The 19,700-nt window shown below is 34.1% G+C and overlaps 1 protein-coding gene across 1 annotated transcript; it reads left to right on the top strand.

Annotated features, from left to right (window-relative positions):
• The first annotated feature begins 332 nt into the window (after window positions 1-332).
• On the top strand, window positions 333-19,459 carry ZNF800 (zinc finger protein 800). Its single transcript, XM_008571476.1, has 4 exons — window positions 333-398; window positions 5,593-5,688; window positions 14,436-14,579; window positions 17,258-19,459. Exons 1-4 carry the CDS (start codon window positions 338-340, stop codon window positions 18,952-18,954), a joined length of 1,998 nt encoding a protein of 665 aa, XP_008569698.1. The 5' UTR covers window positions 333-337; the 3' UTR covers window positions 18,955-19,459.
• The last annotated feature ends 241 nt before the right edge of the window (window positions 19,460-19,700 follow it).

Genomic DNA, 19,700 nt, shown 5'->3' with positions numbered 1-19,700 from the left:
GCCCGGGACGGCGAGGCCGCCGCAGCCCGCGCCGCCGGCCAGGCCTTCGTCCTGCGCTGCGCGCCCGAGGCTGCGTTTCCGGGTAGGGCGATGAACCTGTGCGCGGAGTTCGGGCTGGAGAAGGGTTTCGTGCGTCTTTCTGTTTTCTTTTCGCGAGGAAGGTGCGAGTTCGTGGAGAATCGGTGGGTGGGTGATGGGAACTTAAACGTATCTGGAAAATGCAGCCAGAGCTCCCCAGGAAGTTCGGGGTGAGTGACGGGTTTGTGCTTCTTTCAACAGCCAAGCCGCAATGAAGAGCTTCTTACAGTGAAAGGAAAGTAGGTCGCGCCCGCTGAAAATGCCTTTAAGGGACAAATACTGTCAGACTGACCACCATCATCACGGATGCTGTGAACCAGGTATACCCCTTTTCTTCCCCAGTTACTTTGACCTCCATCAGAGCCACTGTGCTTCTGTTTCCGTCTGGTTTTCTTTTCCTCCTGCCCAAGAAGTCATTCCCAAGTAAAGCAGGCTATAATTTTCCCCAGCATAACACCAGTTATGAAGCTAAAAGCTTGTACAAACAAGAGGTCTCCCCTGCTTGATCCCTTAAAAAGGAGTACTGCCAGTGTCACCTTAAATTATTTCCACCAGATCAATCGCTCAGTCCTTTTTCCTTCTCTTTGAAGGCAGCCTGCTCTGTGAATGTTTAAAACTCAAGAGAGAGGAAAAGATAGGTAGTAGAATACTAGCAAATATGTATCTTCGTTAATATTGTTTCTTGAAGTTTAAAAAAATTAAAAATTTCTCATGAATCTTTAGCAGACAACAGTGCTGAAAGCCTGAAAATAAAAAGTTTGTCGTACTTGTTGGGAGAATCAGGTTTTGCTAAGTACAGCCTTTTAAAAAATTTCTTGGATAGAACATATTGTATTGCAAAATAAAAGAAAAATCTAATTAGTTAGAATTCTAAGTGTTTTTAGGGTATTTTATTCAGTAGAACTGTTTTTGTAGTTGAATTTATGAAATGAAAAAGTTGTTTTCTGGAGTCTCATGAAAAATATTAGCAAACTTTGATAAATGGGATATATAAACTATGGACAGTTTTTCTACTTAGAGCTTTGACATGCTTTCTGACAAACATTTAGAGGTACAATTTAAAAGAGAATCATTGAAAACATATTGTCACAAAACCAAATAAAGGCTATGCTGTTCTAGTTCAAAGGCAGATTTTATCATTATTTTTGACCTAAAAATTATTTGGATTTTTTTTTAATACTTTGACTTGCTTTTCGCTGGAGTGTTTCAACTGCATTTATGTACTTGGGTTTTAACATAGTAGAGTTCATTTTAAGTAATGTTGTGATTATGGGGAAAACGGCAACAGTAAACTTCCATTTTCAGAAAACTTTGCTACATATGAGAATAAAATTTGTACTAAAGTTCTGTCTTTACTGTACTTTGCTAAGATCAGTAATGACTCACCTGTGCTAATAAAACAGGCAATCTCAGGATGGGATCCAGTTTCTGTTCAACTGTCCCTGCCCTAATTTTCAGTACCCTTTCACATTGTGTATTTTGTGTATTTGAAATGAAGATATATTAGTAATGTTTTACGAAATGTTGAATGGAGTTTGCTAGTTTTGAAGTGTAAGGATGTGAATGCCTTTTATAGTTGTGTTCCACTGACCTTTTATTCTAGTGTTTTTCTGAGATTACTTCAAGTCATTTAAGTTGAATTAGTTAATGAATTTAGGAAGAAGTTTATTTGCTCATTCATTTCTTTAAAAAATTATTATTGAACACCAGTAGATGCCAATTAGCTACCAGGCACTGTACAAGGCAATGAGTTTATAAGTGGTGACCAGAACAGATAAGGTCCTTCACTCATAAAACTTTTGAGTGCGAAGAGGTAGACATAAACAAGGAAACAAATAATCAAGATAATTTGTGACCATACCTTATTTAGTATATTCTGGTAATTAAAGCTTTCTGAAGACGTTTTAGAGATGTGTTCTCTTGAACTTTTTAATGTGTTTTGAAACGTTTCCCCCCCCCATTACCAAGATATCAGATAAATTGCATTAATTTAAAATTTTTATCTTTCTTTTACTGGAAACTTTTTTCATGCAGGTTAATTTTCAGACTTAACAGGTCAAAAGTAGTTATTGTTTCTTTGCATTCTTAGCTATAATTAAACACTTTCTGAGGATTGAGTTCAACAGAAAGGTAGAAGTTTGTTAACTTATAGGGTAGTTTATTGTCCTTATTTCAGGGGAAGGTATGTGCTGAGTGAGAGGATGTTTCCAGGACTGAAGAGAATATGTTTTCGTGTGATAGTTTTTAAAAGAGGGTGTCCTCAGATGGAGGGAAGAAGACAACATGATATTTGAGAAATTCTTTTAGTGGCCTCTCCTGAGTATGTTATCCTCATTTGGATTGTGAACAGTGGGTGAGTCTCCAGATGAGAGCAGCATATTCCAGAGGAGGCCGTTGTGCCTTGATGGGATGGGTCAATTTATAGTGAAGGTGGTGTTATTAGCCTGTCAGTGTATGTAAAGTATTTTTTTAGTTATGTTTAAAGAATGTTTTTAATAGAAGTTTTCAGACCTTCAAAAATAGAATGGTATAAGGAACCTTATGTACCCATCACACAACTCCATCAGTACATCCACTTTTCATGTATATTCTCCCTTCTCCCCATAATTCCCTTTTCTACCCTCCAACTACTCTCTCAACCCCTATTATTTGTAAGCAAATCCCAAACATCTTAAGAAGAAGGATCTTTTAAGGGGCTTGTTTTAAGACAGGAGAGACTCTTACAAAAGGGGATGTTTTATTCTGGGAAGTGTGTTCTCAGAAGGAAAGGTGTTCTGAGGGTTTGAGTTTTTTGGTTGGAGGAAAATGATGTTTTTTTCTAAATGGTCATGTAACCTGGATCAGTCTGATCTTGGGAGTGATGATAGGATATGTAAGAGAAATTTTATAAAATATTAATATATAGGGCCGAGCCCATGGCTCACTCGGGAGAGTGCAGCGCTGGGAGCGCCGAGGCCGTGGGTTTGGATCCTATATAGGGATGGCCTGTGCGCTCACTGGCTGAGCGCAGTGCAGGCGACACCAAGCCAAGGGTTATGATCCCCTTACCGGTCACACACAAAAAAACTAATATATAAAGTTTTCTAGAGTTGAGAGTATGTTTCCAAATGAAGAAAGAATTGTTTCTTACAGTAGCAGCTACACAGATGTGTATACCAAGTGGATGTGTCCAGGCACAGCTAAGCTAACTCTGGGCTTATTTTGAACGTTGTCTCAGGATGTATATGTGTTCTGGTGGTAGCAGTGTTCAGGGGTGATGGGTAAGAAAATTTTGCTCTAGCTTTAAAATCAGTTGTGTCATGTGAAGTGGAAGTTGGTGTATTATAGAAGATTTTCTGGAGCGTGTAGCTAAATGAGGAAACAGGGCTCTAAGGAGAAGTCTGTTTTTCCCCATGTCCCTCCCTTATTCATTTTTGTTTTTTCATTCTCCAGTTCTGGAATTCTTGCCACTTATAGAGCCAGACCTTGAAGCATTTAACTCTTTACAATTATGTGAGTTTTCAGTCTCTTTTATAGTTATTTTTTTGTAAACAGTTATCAGTTGCTGTAATGTATGAATACTGAAAAGAGATCCATCTAATTCAAATAGATGATATTATCAATCTGTTTACAAACTCTTCTGTTGTTTCTTTAAGAGACTGAATTCTACTTTTAGAATTAAAAAAAAATATTTTCAGTTTTTGGTGTTGAGGAAGGCAGTTGAATTTCACGTGATTATGATGATGACGATGATAATAGAATGTTTTTTGAACCTTTACTATATCCTAGGCTCTGTTTTAAGCAGTTTACCTGCATTAGTTTATTTAATCCTGACACAACCCTATGACTTAGGTACTTTTATTATCCCCATTTAGAGATGAGAAAAGAGAGATCAGAGAGCTTAATTTGCCCTAGTTGTATAAATGGCAGAAAAAGAATTTAAACACAGGCAGTCCAGGTTTGGAGTCTTATGTTCTTTCCTAATCACTGAAGTTGGTGCTAATATCAGTTATTCTCAAAATGAGTTGTGTGTCTGTATGTTTTTAATTCGTTTAACATGCCACTAAGGTGTCTGTTAAATTGGAAAAATTTTACTTAATGAAATGACTTGGTCCTGAGATATAGTTCCTCCCGTTTGTGTACACTGAGCACTAGACTTGAAGTATAAAGGAGAATATAAGGCTGTGTCTATACACACAGCAGTCTTTAGCCCCCTTATCAGACAGCTGAATGTTGTCCAAGCCTAAGCCCTGAAGCAGTAGTAGCTCATGTTATTGAAGTAACCCTTCTTATCTCCCCACACTGAGTGGATGGTGCTGGACTATGATGGTAATAATTGAATAGAACATTATAACGTATTTTAAAAAGAGGTAATTAAAATGGCCAGTTTTTTTCCACTGAAACCTCCTCTCTTTATTTGATAACTGATGGAAAAACTCAGTTTTCCTTTTCAGTTACATTGTTTCATATTACTATAATTTATTGTATATTTATTTATACTGCTACTCTGAGAATTTTGGAAAGTAGGGATGACATAGACCTCTGTATATGAAAATAAAAATTATTTTTAAAATGGAAAGATTACTTTTACTTAATATAAAAAAATGTATTCTTTCTAAAATGTACATTCTAAAAGCACATGCTCTGAAGAAGTAAAGCGTGAGGCAGAAAGTGAACATAATCCTGATAAACCCACTCTGACAGAACCTTTGTTAAATGTTGTTGGTATACCATAAACAAGACTTTTTCTTGTTTATGTTAGCATCTGTACATAAACTCAAAAATACATTAAATTTACGTATTTTTCTATCTAAATATGTATTAATGTAAATGGGATCATAGTCTATAACATGTTTTTGTTACTTCACATTTATTGACAGTCCTTGTTGTCAGTACACGTAGGTTTAGCTCATGCTTTCTAACAGCTGTGAAAAGATCCTAGTTTATGGACATTTCATAGTTTATTTAGTCTGGTCCCTACTGACAGACTTTTAAGTTGTTTGAAATTTCTCTCAATTATATACAGTGCTGCAGAGAACATTCTTACACATTCATCATTGTGTACTTGTCCAATTACTTCCTTAAGCAGTGGTTTCTAAGTTTTGCTCTCATAGTTGTCCAGAGAGCTGTACTACATATTCCAGAGGATTTTGGGATGGTTTATGAGATGCGGCTAGGCCACCCTTGCCTTGGAATTTTGGTTAAATACTAGTATAGTGGTTCCTCTTCAAGGGGAACAAAAAGGGCAAACGTGAAGAATGTGCACTAAATAATAGCAAAGTAGTTATGTCTTTGCATTTAAAGCTAATATCTAGCCTTAAGTAGTCTTAATTTAGACTTTAATTGAGAATAATTTTAGTTTTTTTCCTTCATTGTTTTATTTTGCCTTACAAAGATAATGGTGAAAAAAATATATGCAAGTGTGATTGATTATCATTAACATAATTGCAGCAAACTATTGTTTACTTTGATAGTAAATGATTTAAATAACCCTTTTTTTGTGGGGATTGGGGTGGGTGTTTGTCTTCCATGTAGTTTATATCCTGGAACCTGGAGATCCTCCTTTGTTACAGCAACCACTACAGACATCCAAATCTGGTATTCAACAAATAATTGAGTGCTTTCGATCAGGTATGAATGTTTTAGGATGTATTTTTCAATCTTCACATATTCTTGAAAAATACCTAGAAGTCCTTAGAAGTAATTTTTAAAAATATTAATATGTATACATTGGTTTTACTTATAGAATACTTTTAATTGTTATATTTTAAAAAAGTAGTTCAATAAATATTGACTTGATCTGAAGATTCTTTTACAATTCTCTATATTATGTATTAGTTTTAAAATAAATCTGTTTAGTATAGTCTAAAGAAATATGTGGTATTTGCTGGTGAAGCTCTTCTTCAAGATCCATTGTTATCTTTTGGCAAGTTCTTTATAAATTCTCAAAAGATAGTAAATTAGTCTGGGTCTTTATAAGCTTTGGCACTGTAGGTTATTTACTCAGAATGTCTGAAATGTTACCTGTTTTAGATGAATTAACTTATCATCTCTCTATGACTCACTTTCTGCCTAACCCTGAAGTTTCTATAGTTCAATATCTTTAATAGAGCATAAGATAGAAAAAAGACATATTTCAGCCCTGACATCTTCAGATAAATTTGTTTAGCTTTCATTTCATTAGATTATTATATGAATTAGCTATATGATAATTATATTTGTGTAGTTGCAATCCAGTGCTTTAAAATAGGTGTTATTTACTACATATAAATGCCTCAGATATGTTAGAACCCCTGTGCTATCAGTAAGGTCTTAGGTTGCCGTGATTCTTAGGATACACCTGTCCACCTCTTATAGATTTGGTTTTTCTGACATTACAAGACTATATAGTCAAATGTGAACAAGCAAATAAACATGACTGCTAGACACCTAAAGGATTAGAATATCTTGTCATTATTTTATAGCTTACTGTCTTAATGAAAAATTTCTGAGGTTGAAAGGAAAAGATAATTTTCATGTAACTATTTGTTTGTATTGATGAAAAATTTTTTGAGGTGCTTGTTTTTAAGTTGTAAAGGGAGAAAGCACATATTTGCTTTACTTTAGGATTCTAAGAAATAGATTGTCCCTTAATCTAAATTTAAAAAGTTTTTTTTCGCTGAGTCTTCAAGATCTATTTCTTAGACTTTTCATCTACAGCCTTCATGGCATTGCTTATAGGTATATTTAATTCAGTAAGTATTCAGTGTATACCATGTGCCTATCATTATGTTGGATGGTGGATAACCTATTTAGGGTATTTTTTGTTGTTTGTTTTTTACTTTTGATAATTGCCCTTGGTTAAATAATTTTTAGGTCACGTTCTATGATAAATACAGTTAAAATAAAATTTTACTTATTAGGGGCAGTGTTTATATTTCTGGCACAGCAGAAAAATAGTTTTCATTTGTTTTAGCTACTTTTAGAATAGAGACGGAAGTTCTTTTTTTTTTTTTTCCTTTCTCATACTGTGGAAATGAAGGTAATAGCTTTTCATATTTAGTAATATTTGCTATAGGTTTCTATTCAAAAATTCATAATTTGTAATTAATAAAGTTATTTTATACAGTTTCACTTCATTACAGTGATATTTGATTAAAAAGTTAGAAGTGGTTTATTCATAAATGCTCTGTCTAATAAAAAAATACCTTTTCAACAAGATTCTGTACCCAAAATCTATGTATTTTTAAAGTTTGAAAGGTAAATATTTAATGATGAAATTAACTGTTTTCTTATTGCATTGTGGTCATTATCTATTTTCTGTGTTTGCCATTTCTTTACTATCTAAGCTAAAGAAGAGGGACGGTGAAATAGGTAATCTGAAAGGGTATAATTTCAAAGTCATTTATGTTTATTTTTTGAAATGTGCTTTTAAAAAAATGTCAAATGTCCCCAGCAAATTTGCCTTTTGAATTATTTTTTATGTAGACAAATTCTGAAAATACTATAATTTTAATTAAATACCCAACAGTTTAAATAAGAGATGATTTAGTAGAAATATGCTGAGTGGTACAGAGAAACTAAGTTTGGATTAAACAGAGAATTCTTTTACTTTATTATTGTGTTCCATAACTAAGAAATTTAAAATGCCTCAAGATACTAATCTCTTACATATGTGGATAATCTAAAGTCCACTAAGGTATCCCTTATTTAGCACTAAGGTATTTAAGTCCAAGCTGACTAAAACCTTGGGAGGATGGGATGGAAGTTTGGGCCACATGACTTAGGGACTAACTCTGAGACTCTTGTCAGTTCCTCCATGTCTCACTCTACTTCTAAGCACACCTTCAATGACTCATCTCTTTCTAGGCTCTTTCCATTCCATCTAGGTCACACATATTGCATTTAAAGAACTATCCTGGTGGTGCTATATAACTTTGACAGATATTTGAAGATAGAACTCTGAAGTCCATGCTTTTGGTCTTGTTAACCTAAAGTGGTGAAGTCAGGTTGGGTAGTAGTAACATGTTGGGGTGTCTGCCTTTATTTTGAAGGTCAGATAATTTTCTTCAGCTACTGCTTCATCTCTATTTAAGTGTTTCACCTTCTTCTGCCTACACTGGGCTGTCCATGACCTGGTGTTAATTCCTTCCCAAGCTAGAAGTTCATAGAAGGCTTCTGCAGAAGGAGTTGACTCATTTTCAAGGTTCACCAACCCCATGTGTACTATACTGACTGCTTGACCAGTTTTAACACATTCTTTTGGCCTTAAACTTCAGCTTTTGCTTTGGAGTATTTTCCTAGCTTTAAATTACAGATTTTTCTTGATTTCTGATATCTCTGTATTTCTGGCTGCTTGACTTTTAAATTAATTTAAATAAATTTTTCTTTTGGAAATCACTAATATGTGCCTGTGGTTTAAAAAAAAAAGTATGAAAGAGTAGAGAGGGAAAAGTATGTCTCTTTACTATTCTGTCTCCCATATCCCCTTTGCTTAGGCAACCACTGCTGTATAAATGGCTTATGGGTCTTCTTCCAAAGACCTTTTATACATATACACAGATACATTCCCTTATTTTCTTCTCAATTCAAGTGGTAGCAGTCTCTGTACGCTCTTGTGTACCTTTATTTTATTAACAGTAGATTGAACTGTTGTTAGATATCAGTCTATAGATAGATGCCTCATTTTTTTTAGAAGGCTACCTTTTGTGTGGTTACAGATTTTCTACTCTTAGGTCCCTGATGGTTGGGTGACTTGAGACCTGTTGTTTGCTCTGAACCTGTAGCTTCTATGCCCTGCCCTTTGTAGAGTCTTGCCTTGGCTGTTAGTCCTTCTAGGATCACGTCTGTGATTTGGTGTCTTCGAATTTCCCTCCTTTCTATTAGCACTTTTAGTTTATCTTCCTTCCTCTTTGACCTCCCTCTCAAACTGAAACAAAAATTTAAATAACAAATAAAAGATGCACTATCTTTAGATATTTATTAAATATCTTTTAGGTATTTAATAAAGTGATTTAATTGATTTTAGTATTTTTTCTTAGTCTCTTAGTTGCCTGGAAGAGGCAAAGGAGATGTGAAATGCTCTAAGGTTAGAAACAGAAAAATGGGAAAAGAGAAGGATAATCATTTAGTTCAGTATTCAAAACTGGTCTTTAATATGGAGGTGACATGTTCTTTTTAAATTCTTGAAATATATATTATTATAAAAAGAGATAATGTATAATATTATAGAAAAAAGATTCTACATGTAGAATATACTGGATTACTATACATTTTTTTTTTGACTCTTAGGGAAGAATAAATTGTAACTCTTCTTCTATAGTATGGTAGTGAAAAATGAGAATTAGCTTTACGTGATGTTTGCTTTTGTCATTATCTTCCTAAATTTAGGTTTGGCCATTTAACATCTTAGAAGTTTTTGCTTTTGGTTTTTTTTCTTATTTTTATCTTTACTGCTTAAAGCAACTTTAATTGCATTTATTATAAGCTGTGACTGAATGGTGATGCCTCAGTCCTGATTTTGTAGGCAAAAGCTTAGGATGGAAGTATGATTTATTTGAGACACATGGGAGAGTGCCATATTCTATGATGGATTGTGTTTTTGGTTGTTACATAGCAATTGTAGGAAATTTAAAATGTGACTAGATATTTTTTGGATGAATAAAAAAATGTAGATTTGTTTGATTTGTTGTTCTTACATTCATCTTCAAAGCATGTCATCTGAGGCTATGTTCCTGGGAGAGCAGCCATTTATATTATTCAAGTGACTGTCTCAGGGGCACAGATCATAGCCTTCATTTTCATATTTCCAGTGAATGACATTATACCTGGTATTTAATAGGTGCTCAATAAATATTTATTAGATTAAATTAAAAGATCCACCAAGTATTCACTGTTAAAAATAATTTTATTCTACTTATAAATTTATTGTAGTATGTGGCGATGTTCCATAATTAACCTAGTAATTTTTTTTACCAACTCTTATAGGTGGTAGTTTTAAGATAAGAATTTCAGTTTTCTTAAGTTTTCTTTCTTTTTACCTTTTAGTATTTATGTTAAGGGATTATCAGTCAGAAATTTCCTTCAGGAGATTTGACAAGGAACATAGGTTTGCTTGCAGTGTTGGGATGATATATATTGTGGTTAAATGGTCATCCTCAAGAAGATTGAGCTCATGTGTGAGCCAACAATAGGCAAGTATTATACCATTTAAGAATTCCTGCCACAGCTTAAAATGGTCATTGACCAAAATGTCAGTGTGTTAAGGAAAAAAACGAAAGAGTTAGAATGAATATTTTCATGTTATATAGCGACTGCCATCTAACCTAATGTAAAATTGAATAATGATTTCTTTAAAAAAAAATCTTTTAAACATTTTCATTAGTACATGCAGTGTCTTTACCATTAAGGAACAGCACAAAATAAACCCTTGATGAAGTTTAGCTAATTTTTATTGAGCACCTATTATGTGTGAAAGTCTGGGATATACACTAATCAGTTAATCTTTAGGTATCAAAATCCTTTTCCTTTGGGATGGTTTTTTGAAAGATACTGATTGGTGATGTACGTAAGCATTAAGTAGTGACTTCTAAGATACTTTAAAAACCTAAGGCAAGAAAGAGAGCAATAGAGGAGAAGGAATAATAGGAGGAAGGCAGCATGGTTCTTTGTTTCTCAGGATCAAAAGCTGTGGCAGAACTTTATATTGGCTGTCTAGGTGACCATGTCTGTGGTTGTCTCAGGGAACAGGTAGTTTTAGCTATTGATAGAAGCATAGTTGGTTGGCTGTGTCTGATTGTAAGTGAGTAAAACAATCAGAAAATGGTAGCTGATTTTGAATAAAGCTATTATGTCCATGATAAAACATAAGAAAACCTTACATGGTGACTGAAACTAACTTAGGGAAAATCTTTTACTGTCTGTGTTTATGGAATGGGACACATGTTATTTTTCTCATTTGTAAAATGTGTAAGTAGAATTAGAAAATCTTGAAGTCCCTTTTTTGACTCCCCAGTCAACTTCACATACATTAAAAAATCTTATTTTAGTAGAAGATTTTTTTAAACATAGAGCTCTCCAATATGTTACTTAACAAATGTCAATCAAGCATTATCTTGAGGGCTGGGAATACAATGGTGAGCATCAAAGATATCTTCTCTTTTCTCCTAGATCCTCCAGTTTAATGAGGAAAAGAAAAGTAATTAATTACAAGATAGTGGGTTAAGCTAGTATATAGGTAGAGGATGCTATGGGAGTATAGGTGAAGAATTCTTAACAAAAAACAGGAGGGATCAGATAAGGCTTCTAGGAAGTGACATCTAACCTGGGATCTGAAGGGTTGCCAGAAGTAAACTAGACCAGAGAAGTGGAAGAATGTAATTCGAGAGAAAAAAACATAGGTGAAGGCCTGAAAAATGAGGGAGAGAGAGAACATTTGGTATATCTGCAGACCTGAGATAAATTTGGTATGCCTGGATTAACAAGAACTGTGTGTGTGACAGAGGGGAAGCATTTGTGATTGATAATTAAGGTTGATTAGTCAAGATTAGGAACAAATTTTTTTTTTTTTTTAAATTTTTTTGGGGCCGGCCCGGTGGCGCACTGGATAAGTGCACCGCTAACATTATAAATTTCTTAATTAGACCTAGTTATCTAGTTAGCTATATTCAGTATGGAATGTATATTTATTCTCCAAAAAAAATTTTTTTTTTTGTCTTTTTTTTTTTTTTTAAATTTTTTTGGGGCCGGCCCGGTGGCGCACTGGATAAGTGCACCGCTTGGGAAGCGCGGCGGCGCTCCCGCCCAAGGGTTCGGATCCCACATACAGACCGGTTCCCGCTCACTGGCTGAGCGAGGCGCGGGAGCGACACCGAGGGTTGCAATCCCGTTGCCGGTCCCCGGTCCGGTGCGGGGGCAACACGGAGGGTTGCGATCCGTTGCCGGACACGGAACAAGACAAAAAAAAAAATTTTTTTTGGAGAATAAATATACATTCCATACTGAATATAGCTAACTAGATAACTAGGACTAATTAAGAAATTTATAATGTTTTTGTTTTTCTATGATTGAGAGAAACTGGTAGACAAAGTGCTATGTCTGATTTAGGGATGCAGTCTTATATTTTTATACCTGACTTTTTTTGATATAAACTTATGTTGTTTACAGACCGATTGTTTTATTTCAACCTGCTACCATGTACTTTCTATTTAAATCTTTAGTCGAATTTTTAAGTTAAACCCAGTACAGGTTATTTCTGTGTTCCTGTTCAGTCCTTTTTGACTATTTTTAAAGGCAGAATTGGATCTCTAGTTTGAGTCTAGCAAGTCCTCTAATTTAGAATCAAAGTATCCAAAAATTTCCTGTTTTCTTCCCACTAGTATTATATTCAGCTACACTTCCTGAGGACTAGACATAGATCAATTAGAGAGGCTTAGCCAAAGCATTTTTGTCCTCAGTCTACCTCTCATAGTCTGTCGATCACGTATGATGTTAAGTATGAACTAAATATATTAGCAGTCTTTTGCCAAGATATTTTATAATGTAGAATGGATTAGAGAAAGATACATATGATAATTTGCTTGCATATAAAGAATAACACGCTATTCTCTTTATGAAAGTTTTTTTTTTCCTGACTTTGCTGTAATAGGGTCTAGTGGAGTAAATGTAGACTTGGATTCGGGAAATGGTGGAAATTATTTCATTATATATGTTTTTTTCCAGTAGAAACTCAGGTGTATCATTTAATTTTCCTGGGATTTAGGTTTATATATTTTTTTCATAATTCTTTTAAGGTAGGTTTGGTTTGGTTTGTTCTACTTTACAAGATGGAGAAACCAAAATGCAAAGATTATATATCTCTTTAAGGTCACACATATAGATAATGTCAGATTTGGCATTTCTAAAGACTTAGTAAAGTTTTGATAACCTGATAATCAGTCTTTTCACAGTAGAATTTTGAAGGCTGACCTGTCTTCAAAATGATGATAAAATATACTTCAAAAACTAGATGTAAACAGATTGTAAAAGGTTAAATCAGAAATATTTAACTTTTATAAACTCTGCAATATTAGCTATACTACTAAGATAGTTTATACTCTTTAATAGTCCCAGAGCTTAATAATCAAATGTTGGTTGAATGACAGAACACTTTGCACCTGGATAGTCTTAAGGGTATTTTTCAGGGGGCTTCGGCTTTTTTCTCTTTAAATCAATATTATCATCATCTTTTTTTTGGCAGCTAGCTGGTAAGGGAGTCCAAACCCTTGACCTTGGTGTTATCAGCACTACACTCTAACCAAGTGAGCTAACTGGCCAGCCCTATTATCATCTTTTTTTATTTGAGGAAACTAAAGGCACAATAATTAATGTGGCACTACAGATCAATTTTGTCAACTTATCTTTGGCAGAGACCTGTTGAAATTAGTGACAGAACACCTTCCATTTATGTTTTATTCCTGGTGGATGTTTTTATTTTAAAGATTGGATGATTGTTGCCATTTATTTTTTCTCTGTTTTTTGATTTTCTACAAGAATGCTTAGATTCCCTAGATCTAGATCAGTGGCATTTCTTCATCAAGTACTTTTGAGCATTTTAGAGCTGAACACTTTGTAAGTTAGCTAGGCTTGGTCTTTGCTGCTTTGGAGTTTATAATCTCATGGAGAAGACAGGCATTGAACTAGTAATCATATGAATACCTAATTAATTTCAATTGGGTTAAGTGTTATGAGAGAGAAAGGCTTAGAATAAGTTTATAAATTTATAGTGTTATCTAGAATCCTAAGCAAAATTCAAAGTTATTTTCCAGTATGGACAAAAATTTCTTACTATCACACTAAACAGCTGTAAGTCTCATCTTGGCTTAGGACCTGAAGTAGTTTGAGTTGAATTTAAAAAGAAAAGTCACAGGCAATCCTGTGATACAGTTTTGACCCTCTTGAAGGAATCAGAGGAAAATGTATTGAAAAACTCCTTGTTCACATCCTAGTGCAGAAAAGAGCTGGAAGAACCAGCCAGAAAGTTTGTCAGGGAGTGTGGAGGAACGTTTAATTTTTCTGCCATACTTGAGATGTATTGAATCAGAATCTCTAGGGGACAGTTATGTATATCTTTATTCTCATCCCACCAACCACCTGTCAGAACCATTGCCTTGTGGTATCCCAAGAATTTATTGGCTTCTGAAGTAGTAAAAGGGCATCAATTTTAGCTGTCCTAATTTCGAGATTATAGTAGGATTTTGCTTAGAACTTAGTTTTAAATATACTGTGGTAGAAATTGACAATGCGTATATTTTATTTTTGAAAAGTAACTGCACTTTTGGATTGTTAATAGTGTTTTCCCAGTTTAAAAGTGCATTGTTAAAATTACCTTTTGTGTTGTTTTCCTTTCTCTTTTCCTTCAGGAACTAAACAACTTAAGCATATTTTATTAAAAGATGTGGACACTATTTTTGAATGTAAATTATGCCGCAGTCTCTTCAGAGGATTACCAAATTTAATTACCCATAAAAAATTCTACTGCCCACCAAGTCTCCAGATGGATGACAGTAAGTTTTATTCACATATTCAGTTATGCATTTTACAGTTAAGTATTCTTACACTGCAACTATACATTTGCATTAAAATGGTATTGATATCTAATTACAGATAATTTACTGATGTAGAATAAAACTAAATACTTGACTCATTGTTGTATTCAATTTCTTAGACAGGTACTTTGATATCAATACTTTCTACTTGGATTTTTCTAAAAATATCATACAGGAAGTTAGATTTTTGTATATATTTATTTGTATTAAAATATTGGGTGTTGTTTTTGAATGTTCATAGGGCCATATTGTTTATATTCAGTAAGTTAAAACATTAATGCTACCCCTTGAAGAGAGCAATTTCTTGGTATTTTTCCTTTTTTACTTCCTTAGCAACTTGTTACCAGATACGATTCATCACTTAGATTCCCCTTAAGTAAATGAGAAGGTTGGAAATGAAGAGCAAAGAATGGGTAAATTAGTTGATTTCATGGGAATGGTGGAGAGCATTAAAGAATCTTTATTAGGGGCCGAGCCTGTGGCGCACTCGGGAGAGTGCGGCGCTGGGAGCGCAGCAGCGCTCCTGCCGTGGGTTCGGATCCTATATAGGGATGACCGGTGCACTCACAGCGCTCATTGGCTGAGCGCAGTGCGGCCCGTCTCAAAAAGGACAAAAAAAAAAAAAAAAACTTTATTAGTCTTTCTAGTGTTTTCTTAGTCTTGATTTGAAGATCAATTTTGTTGTCAACTAAATTTATTTAGATCAGTCATTTTATCAGAAATTTGATTGTGTCACAGGCTAACTTGAGATCCGAAATAGCTTTATATGATAAAGTGGCTTTATAGGATAAAGTGGCAGACTAATAAAGTCTTTGTGGAACCGAATGTCTGTTGAGTGTTTTGACCCTGTATGATTAAGTTAGCAGTTTATGTAATGGTATAATTTTTTTGCTTTAAAGAATTAATGTAAATTCTTTAAAATATTTTAATAATAGGTTATTTTACTATTTCTTATTCAGGGATTTAGCTCTTTGTGGGCTTATAAAATATAGAATTTACTTTGTCAGTCTGATACCATAGATGCATTGTGGATTTTATACATTTTTCAACTTAACCTTTTTGGGATGGGGATGAAATGCGAATTCCAGTTATTAAAGTGCTGCTTTAATTATCATGAAGGTGGCTTAAAGTACATTATAGAGCATAGATGAAACAAAAATTTGATATTTATCTGGAAACTTTTCCTACTTCTGTTTGATTTTGCTACTTTTTATCATTGAGATGTAAATTAAAAGTCAGTCTATAGAGATTAGTTTTAAATCTAACCTTTTAATTAAAATACTAGTAGAAAGTTTGTTCATTTTTTGGTGGTTATTTGTTATTTTTTTAGTTGTAGAGTTAACTTATAGAGTGAAATAGATTAATGGATTGCTAGATTATTGTGTACTCTTGGCAGTACTCATTCTAGAAATACTTTTGTGGAAGTATTATCCTTATAGGCACTACTTTATTCATTTTAAAAAGAAAGATGAGTATACTATTTGTAGCTAGATTTTAGAGTCGTGTGTGGAAACAACCAGTGATAGACAATTCTGTTACAATGTGATTGCTTATAAAGGATATAATTAGTATAAAAGTAAATAATATTAATATATAAAACATAATATATATAATATACAATACAATATATAATGTAATTATTATACAAGTAAATAGAACTACTCTTTTTGGAATAAATCTGTAGTTTTTAATAATTTGTTTTAGTAAAAGTGTGTCACATTAAGGAGACATGTAATCAGACTGAATTTAGCAAATATTTCTATACATTGTGCCATTCAAGTTTATGTATTTGCTTACCAATCTTTCTTTTTCATTTCCATGAGATGTTCAAATGCCCTCATACAATTTGACTAGATTGTTTATTATGGTTTATGTTGATAGGAATGCTGTTATGTTTTCTAAAAAAACATTTTTATTTATGTAGTAACATTCTTTATGATGTTTTATCCATCCTGGGTTATGAGAACTTTGAGTTGCCAGTCTAAAACTTTCAGACTAAAAATATGAAATATTATTTTTATTGTTTAGGACACCCACATGCTTATGTACGAGTATTTTATATAAGGGCACTTAGAAGCAGAAGTAGCTCTTTACATTTTACCTATTCCTTAACATGATGAAAATTTATTTTTTTTTATTTTTATTTTTTCCCTTTTTGTCTTTTTTCGTGAACTTAGAAGCAGAAGTAGCTCTTTACATTTTACCTATTCCTTAACATGATGAAAATTTATTTATTTTTATTTTTATTTTTTCCCTTTTTGTCTTTTTTCGTGACCGGCAACGGATTGCAACCCTCTGTGTTGCACCCGCACCTCGCTCAGCCAGTGAGCGGCCGGTCTGTATGTGGGATCCGAACCCTCGGCGGGAGTGCCGCTGCGCTCCCAAGCAGCGCACTGTAGCAGTGCACCACTGGGCTGGCCCCATGATGAAAATTTAAATGAACGGAAATTTTAGTTTAGTTAATACCAGTTTTTATCTTTATAAAATACTGAAAAGTAGATAATGCTCTTATAAGAATAAATACAAAGCAATAATGTAATAAATTTTAAGGTTGAGGTTCATAATATATTTTAAAATATTAGAGGGCTAGGGCAGGCTAATTATTTCAGATTAAAATGTTGTTTTTTCCTTAACAGACCTTCCTGATGTGAATGATAAGCAAAGTCAAGCCATAAATGATCTCCTAGAAGCCATATATCCAAGTGTGGACAAGCGAGAATATATTATTAAGCTAGAACCCATAGAAACTAATCAGAATGCAGTATTTCAGTATATTTCAAGGACTGATAATCCCACTGAAGTCACTGAGTCAAGCAGTACTCCTGAACAAACCGAAGTTCCAATACAGGAAACTAGCACTGAGCAGTCTAAAACAGTACCAGTTACAGATACAGAGGTGGAAACTGTAGAGCCCCCTCCTGTTGAGATTGCTGCAGATGAAGTGACACCGGCATCTGATGAACAACCTCAGGAATCACAGGCTGACTTGGAAACTTCTGACAATTCTGATTTTGGTCACCAGTTGATATGTTGTCTTTGTAGAAAAGAATTCAATTCTAGACGAGGTGTTCGTCGTCACATTCGAAAAGTGCACAAGAAAAAGATGGAAGAACTAAAAAAGTACATTGAAACACGAAAGAATCCAAACCAGTCCTCTAAAGGACGCGGTAAGAATGTTCTAGTTCCATTAAGTAGGAGTTGTCCAGTATGTTGTAAATCATTTGCTACAAAAGCGAATGTAAGGAGGCATTTTGATGAAGTTCATAGAGGACTAAGGAGGGATTCAATTACTCCTGATATAGCAACAAAGCCTGGGCAACCTTTGTTCCTGGATTCTGTTTCTCCTAAAAAATCTTTTAAGACTCGAAAACAAAAGTCGTCTTCAAAGGCTGAATACAATTTAACTGCATGCAAATGCCTCCTTTGCAAGAGGAAATATAGTTCACAAATAATGCTTAAAAGACATATGCAAATTGTCCACAAGATAACTCTTTCTGGAACAAACTCTAAAAGAGAGAAGGTCCCTAATAATACTGCCAACGGTTCAGAAATAAAAGTTAAAGTTGAACCGGCAGATTCTGTAGAATCATCACCCCCTTCCATTACCCATTCTCCACAGAATGAATTAAAGGGAACAAATCATTCAAATGAAAAAAAGAACACACCGGCAGCACAGAAAAATAAAGTTAAACAAGACTCTGAAAGCCCTAAATCAACTAGTCCGTCGGCTGCAGGTGGCCAGCAAAAAACCAGGAAACCAAAACTTTCAGCTGGCTTTGACTTTAAGCAACTTTACTGTAAACTTTGTAAACGTCAGTTTACTTCCAAACAGAACTTGACTAAACACATTGAGTTGCACACAGATGGAAATAACATTTATGTTAAATTCTACAAGTGTCCTCTTTGCACTTATGAAACTCGTCGGAAACGTGATGTGATACGACATATAACTGTGGTTCATAAAAAGTCATCTCGCTATCTTGGGAAAATAACAGCCAGTTTAGAGATCAGAGCTATAAAAAAGCCCATTGATTTTGTTCTAAATAAAGTGGCAAAAAGAGGCCCTTCGAGGGACGAAGCAAAACACAGTGATCCAAAACATGATGGCACTTCTAACTCTCCCAGTAAAAAGTATGAAGTAGCTGATGTCGGGATTGAAGTAAAAGTCACAAAAAACTTTTCTCTTCACAGATGCAATAAATGTGGAAAGGCATTTGCCAAAAAGACTTATCTTGAACATCATAAGAAAACTCATAAGGCAAATGCTTCTAATTCACCTGAAGGAAACAAAACCAAAGGCCGAAGTACAAGATCTAAGGCTCTTGTCTGGTGAGGAACAGTTACAGAGTTTTGCTTTCCCCCCCCCATCGAACTAAAAAAAATCATTTGACCATAATTTATAGCTGGTTCCATTTTAACATGTTTGCTTCCATATATCTTAAGGCAATGGGAACTGCAAGAGTAATGTGCATATTGCATTTACCTCTTCAGTGACCTTTATTCCAGTGGCTTGGGAACAAAGTTAACTTCCGAACTTACCTTCCACAGGACAATGCAATGTAGTTATAGGTAGATGGCACAGGGTCAGTGGTTTCCTTTTAATGTTGTAAAGTATATACATTTATATTGGCTTGTGTTTACAATAGAAATCTTCTGTTTAACTAACTTTGCACAGATTTAATTTGATTCAGTGGCGTAGTCTACTAATTAATGCATTGTAGGAAAGTAAAGTATATTAGAATGAAATTGTGAAGGCGATAATTATAGGAAAAAAATCGTTTGAGGCACTGTAATTATTGTAAAAATTAATGTGACGGCTAAATAAAATGCTGCACTCAAAAAAAATCCCCAAATGGAATTTAGAATGATTAGCATTTATCATTTCCTTTTAACATAGTGCTTCCAGGCAAAGGAGGAAAGTTGGTAAACAAAAGTTTTGATTTTTTTTTCCTTCTCCTTGGGAATGTGTGTTAGTTACTGTTTTTTAGTTCTGATCTTTGGAAAAATGACTATTTAGGTCCCAAATACTCTTATTTTTTCCTTTCTGTTTAATAAACTTTTTGCAACATGGTTAATATT

Source organism: Galeopterus variegatus, unplaced genomic scaffold (genome assembly GCF_000696425.1).
Source record: "Galeopterus variegatus unplaced genomic scaffold, G_variegatus-3.0.2 Scaffold40, whole genome shotgun sequence".
Taxonomy (NCBI): Eukaryota; Metazoa; Chordata; class Mammalia; order Dermoptera; family Cynocephalidae; genus Galeopterus; species Galeopterus variegatus.
This window is presented reverse-complemented; position numbering and strand designations above follow the sequence as displayed.

Coding starts and splice junctions, on each gene's coding strand:
- ZNF800 (XM_008571476.1), top strand. CDS start 338: ATGCCTTTAAGGGACAAATACTGTCAGACTGACCACCATCATCACGGA. Junction 5,689..14,435: donor AATTGAGTGCTTTCGATCAG/GTATGAATGTTT, acceptor CTTTTCCTTCAG/GAACTAAACAACTTAAGCAT. Junction 14,580..17,257: donor AAGTCTCCAGATGGATGACA/GTAAGTTTTATT, acceptor TTTCCTTAACAG/ACCTTCCTGATGTGAATGAT.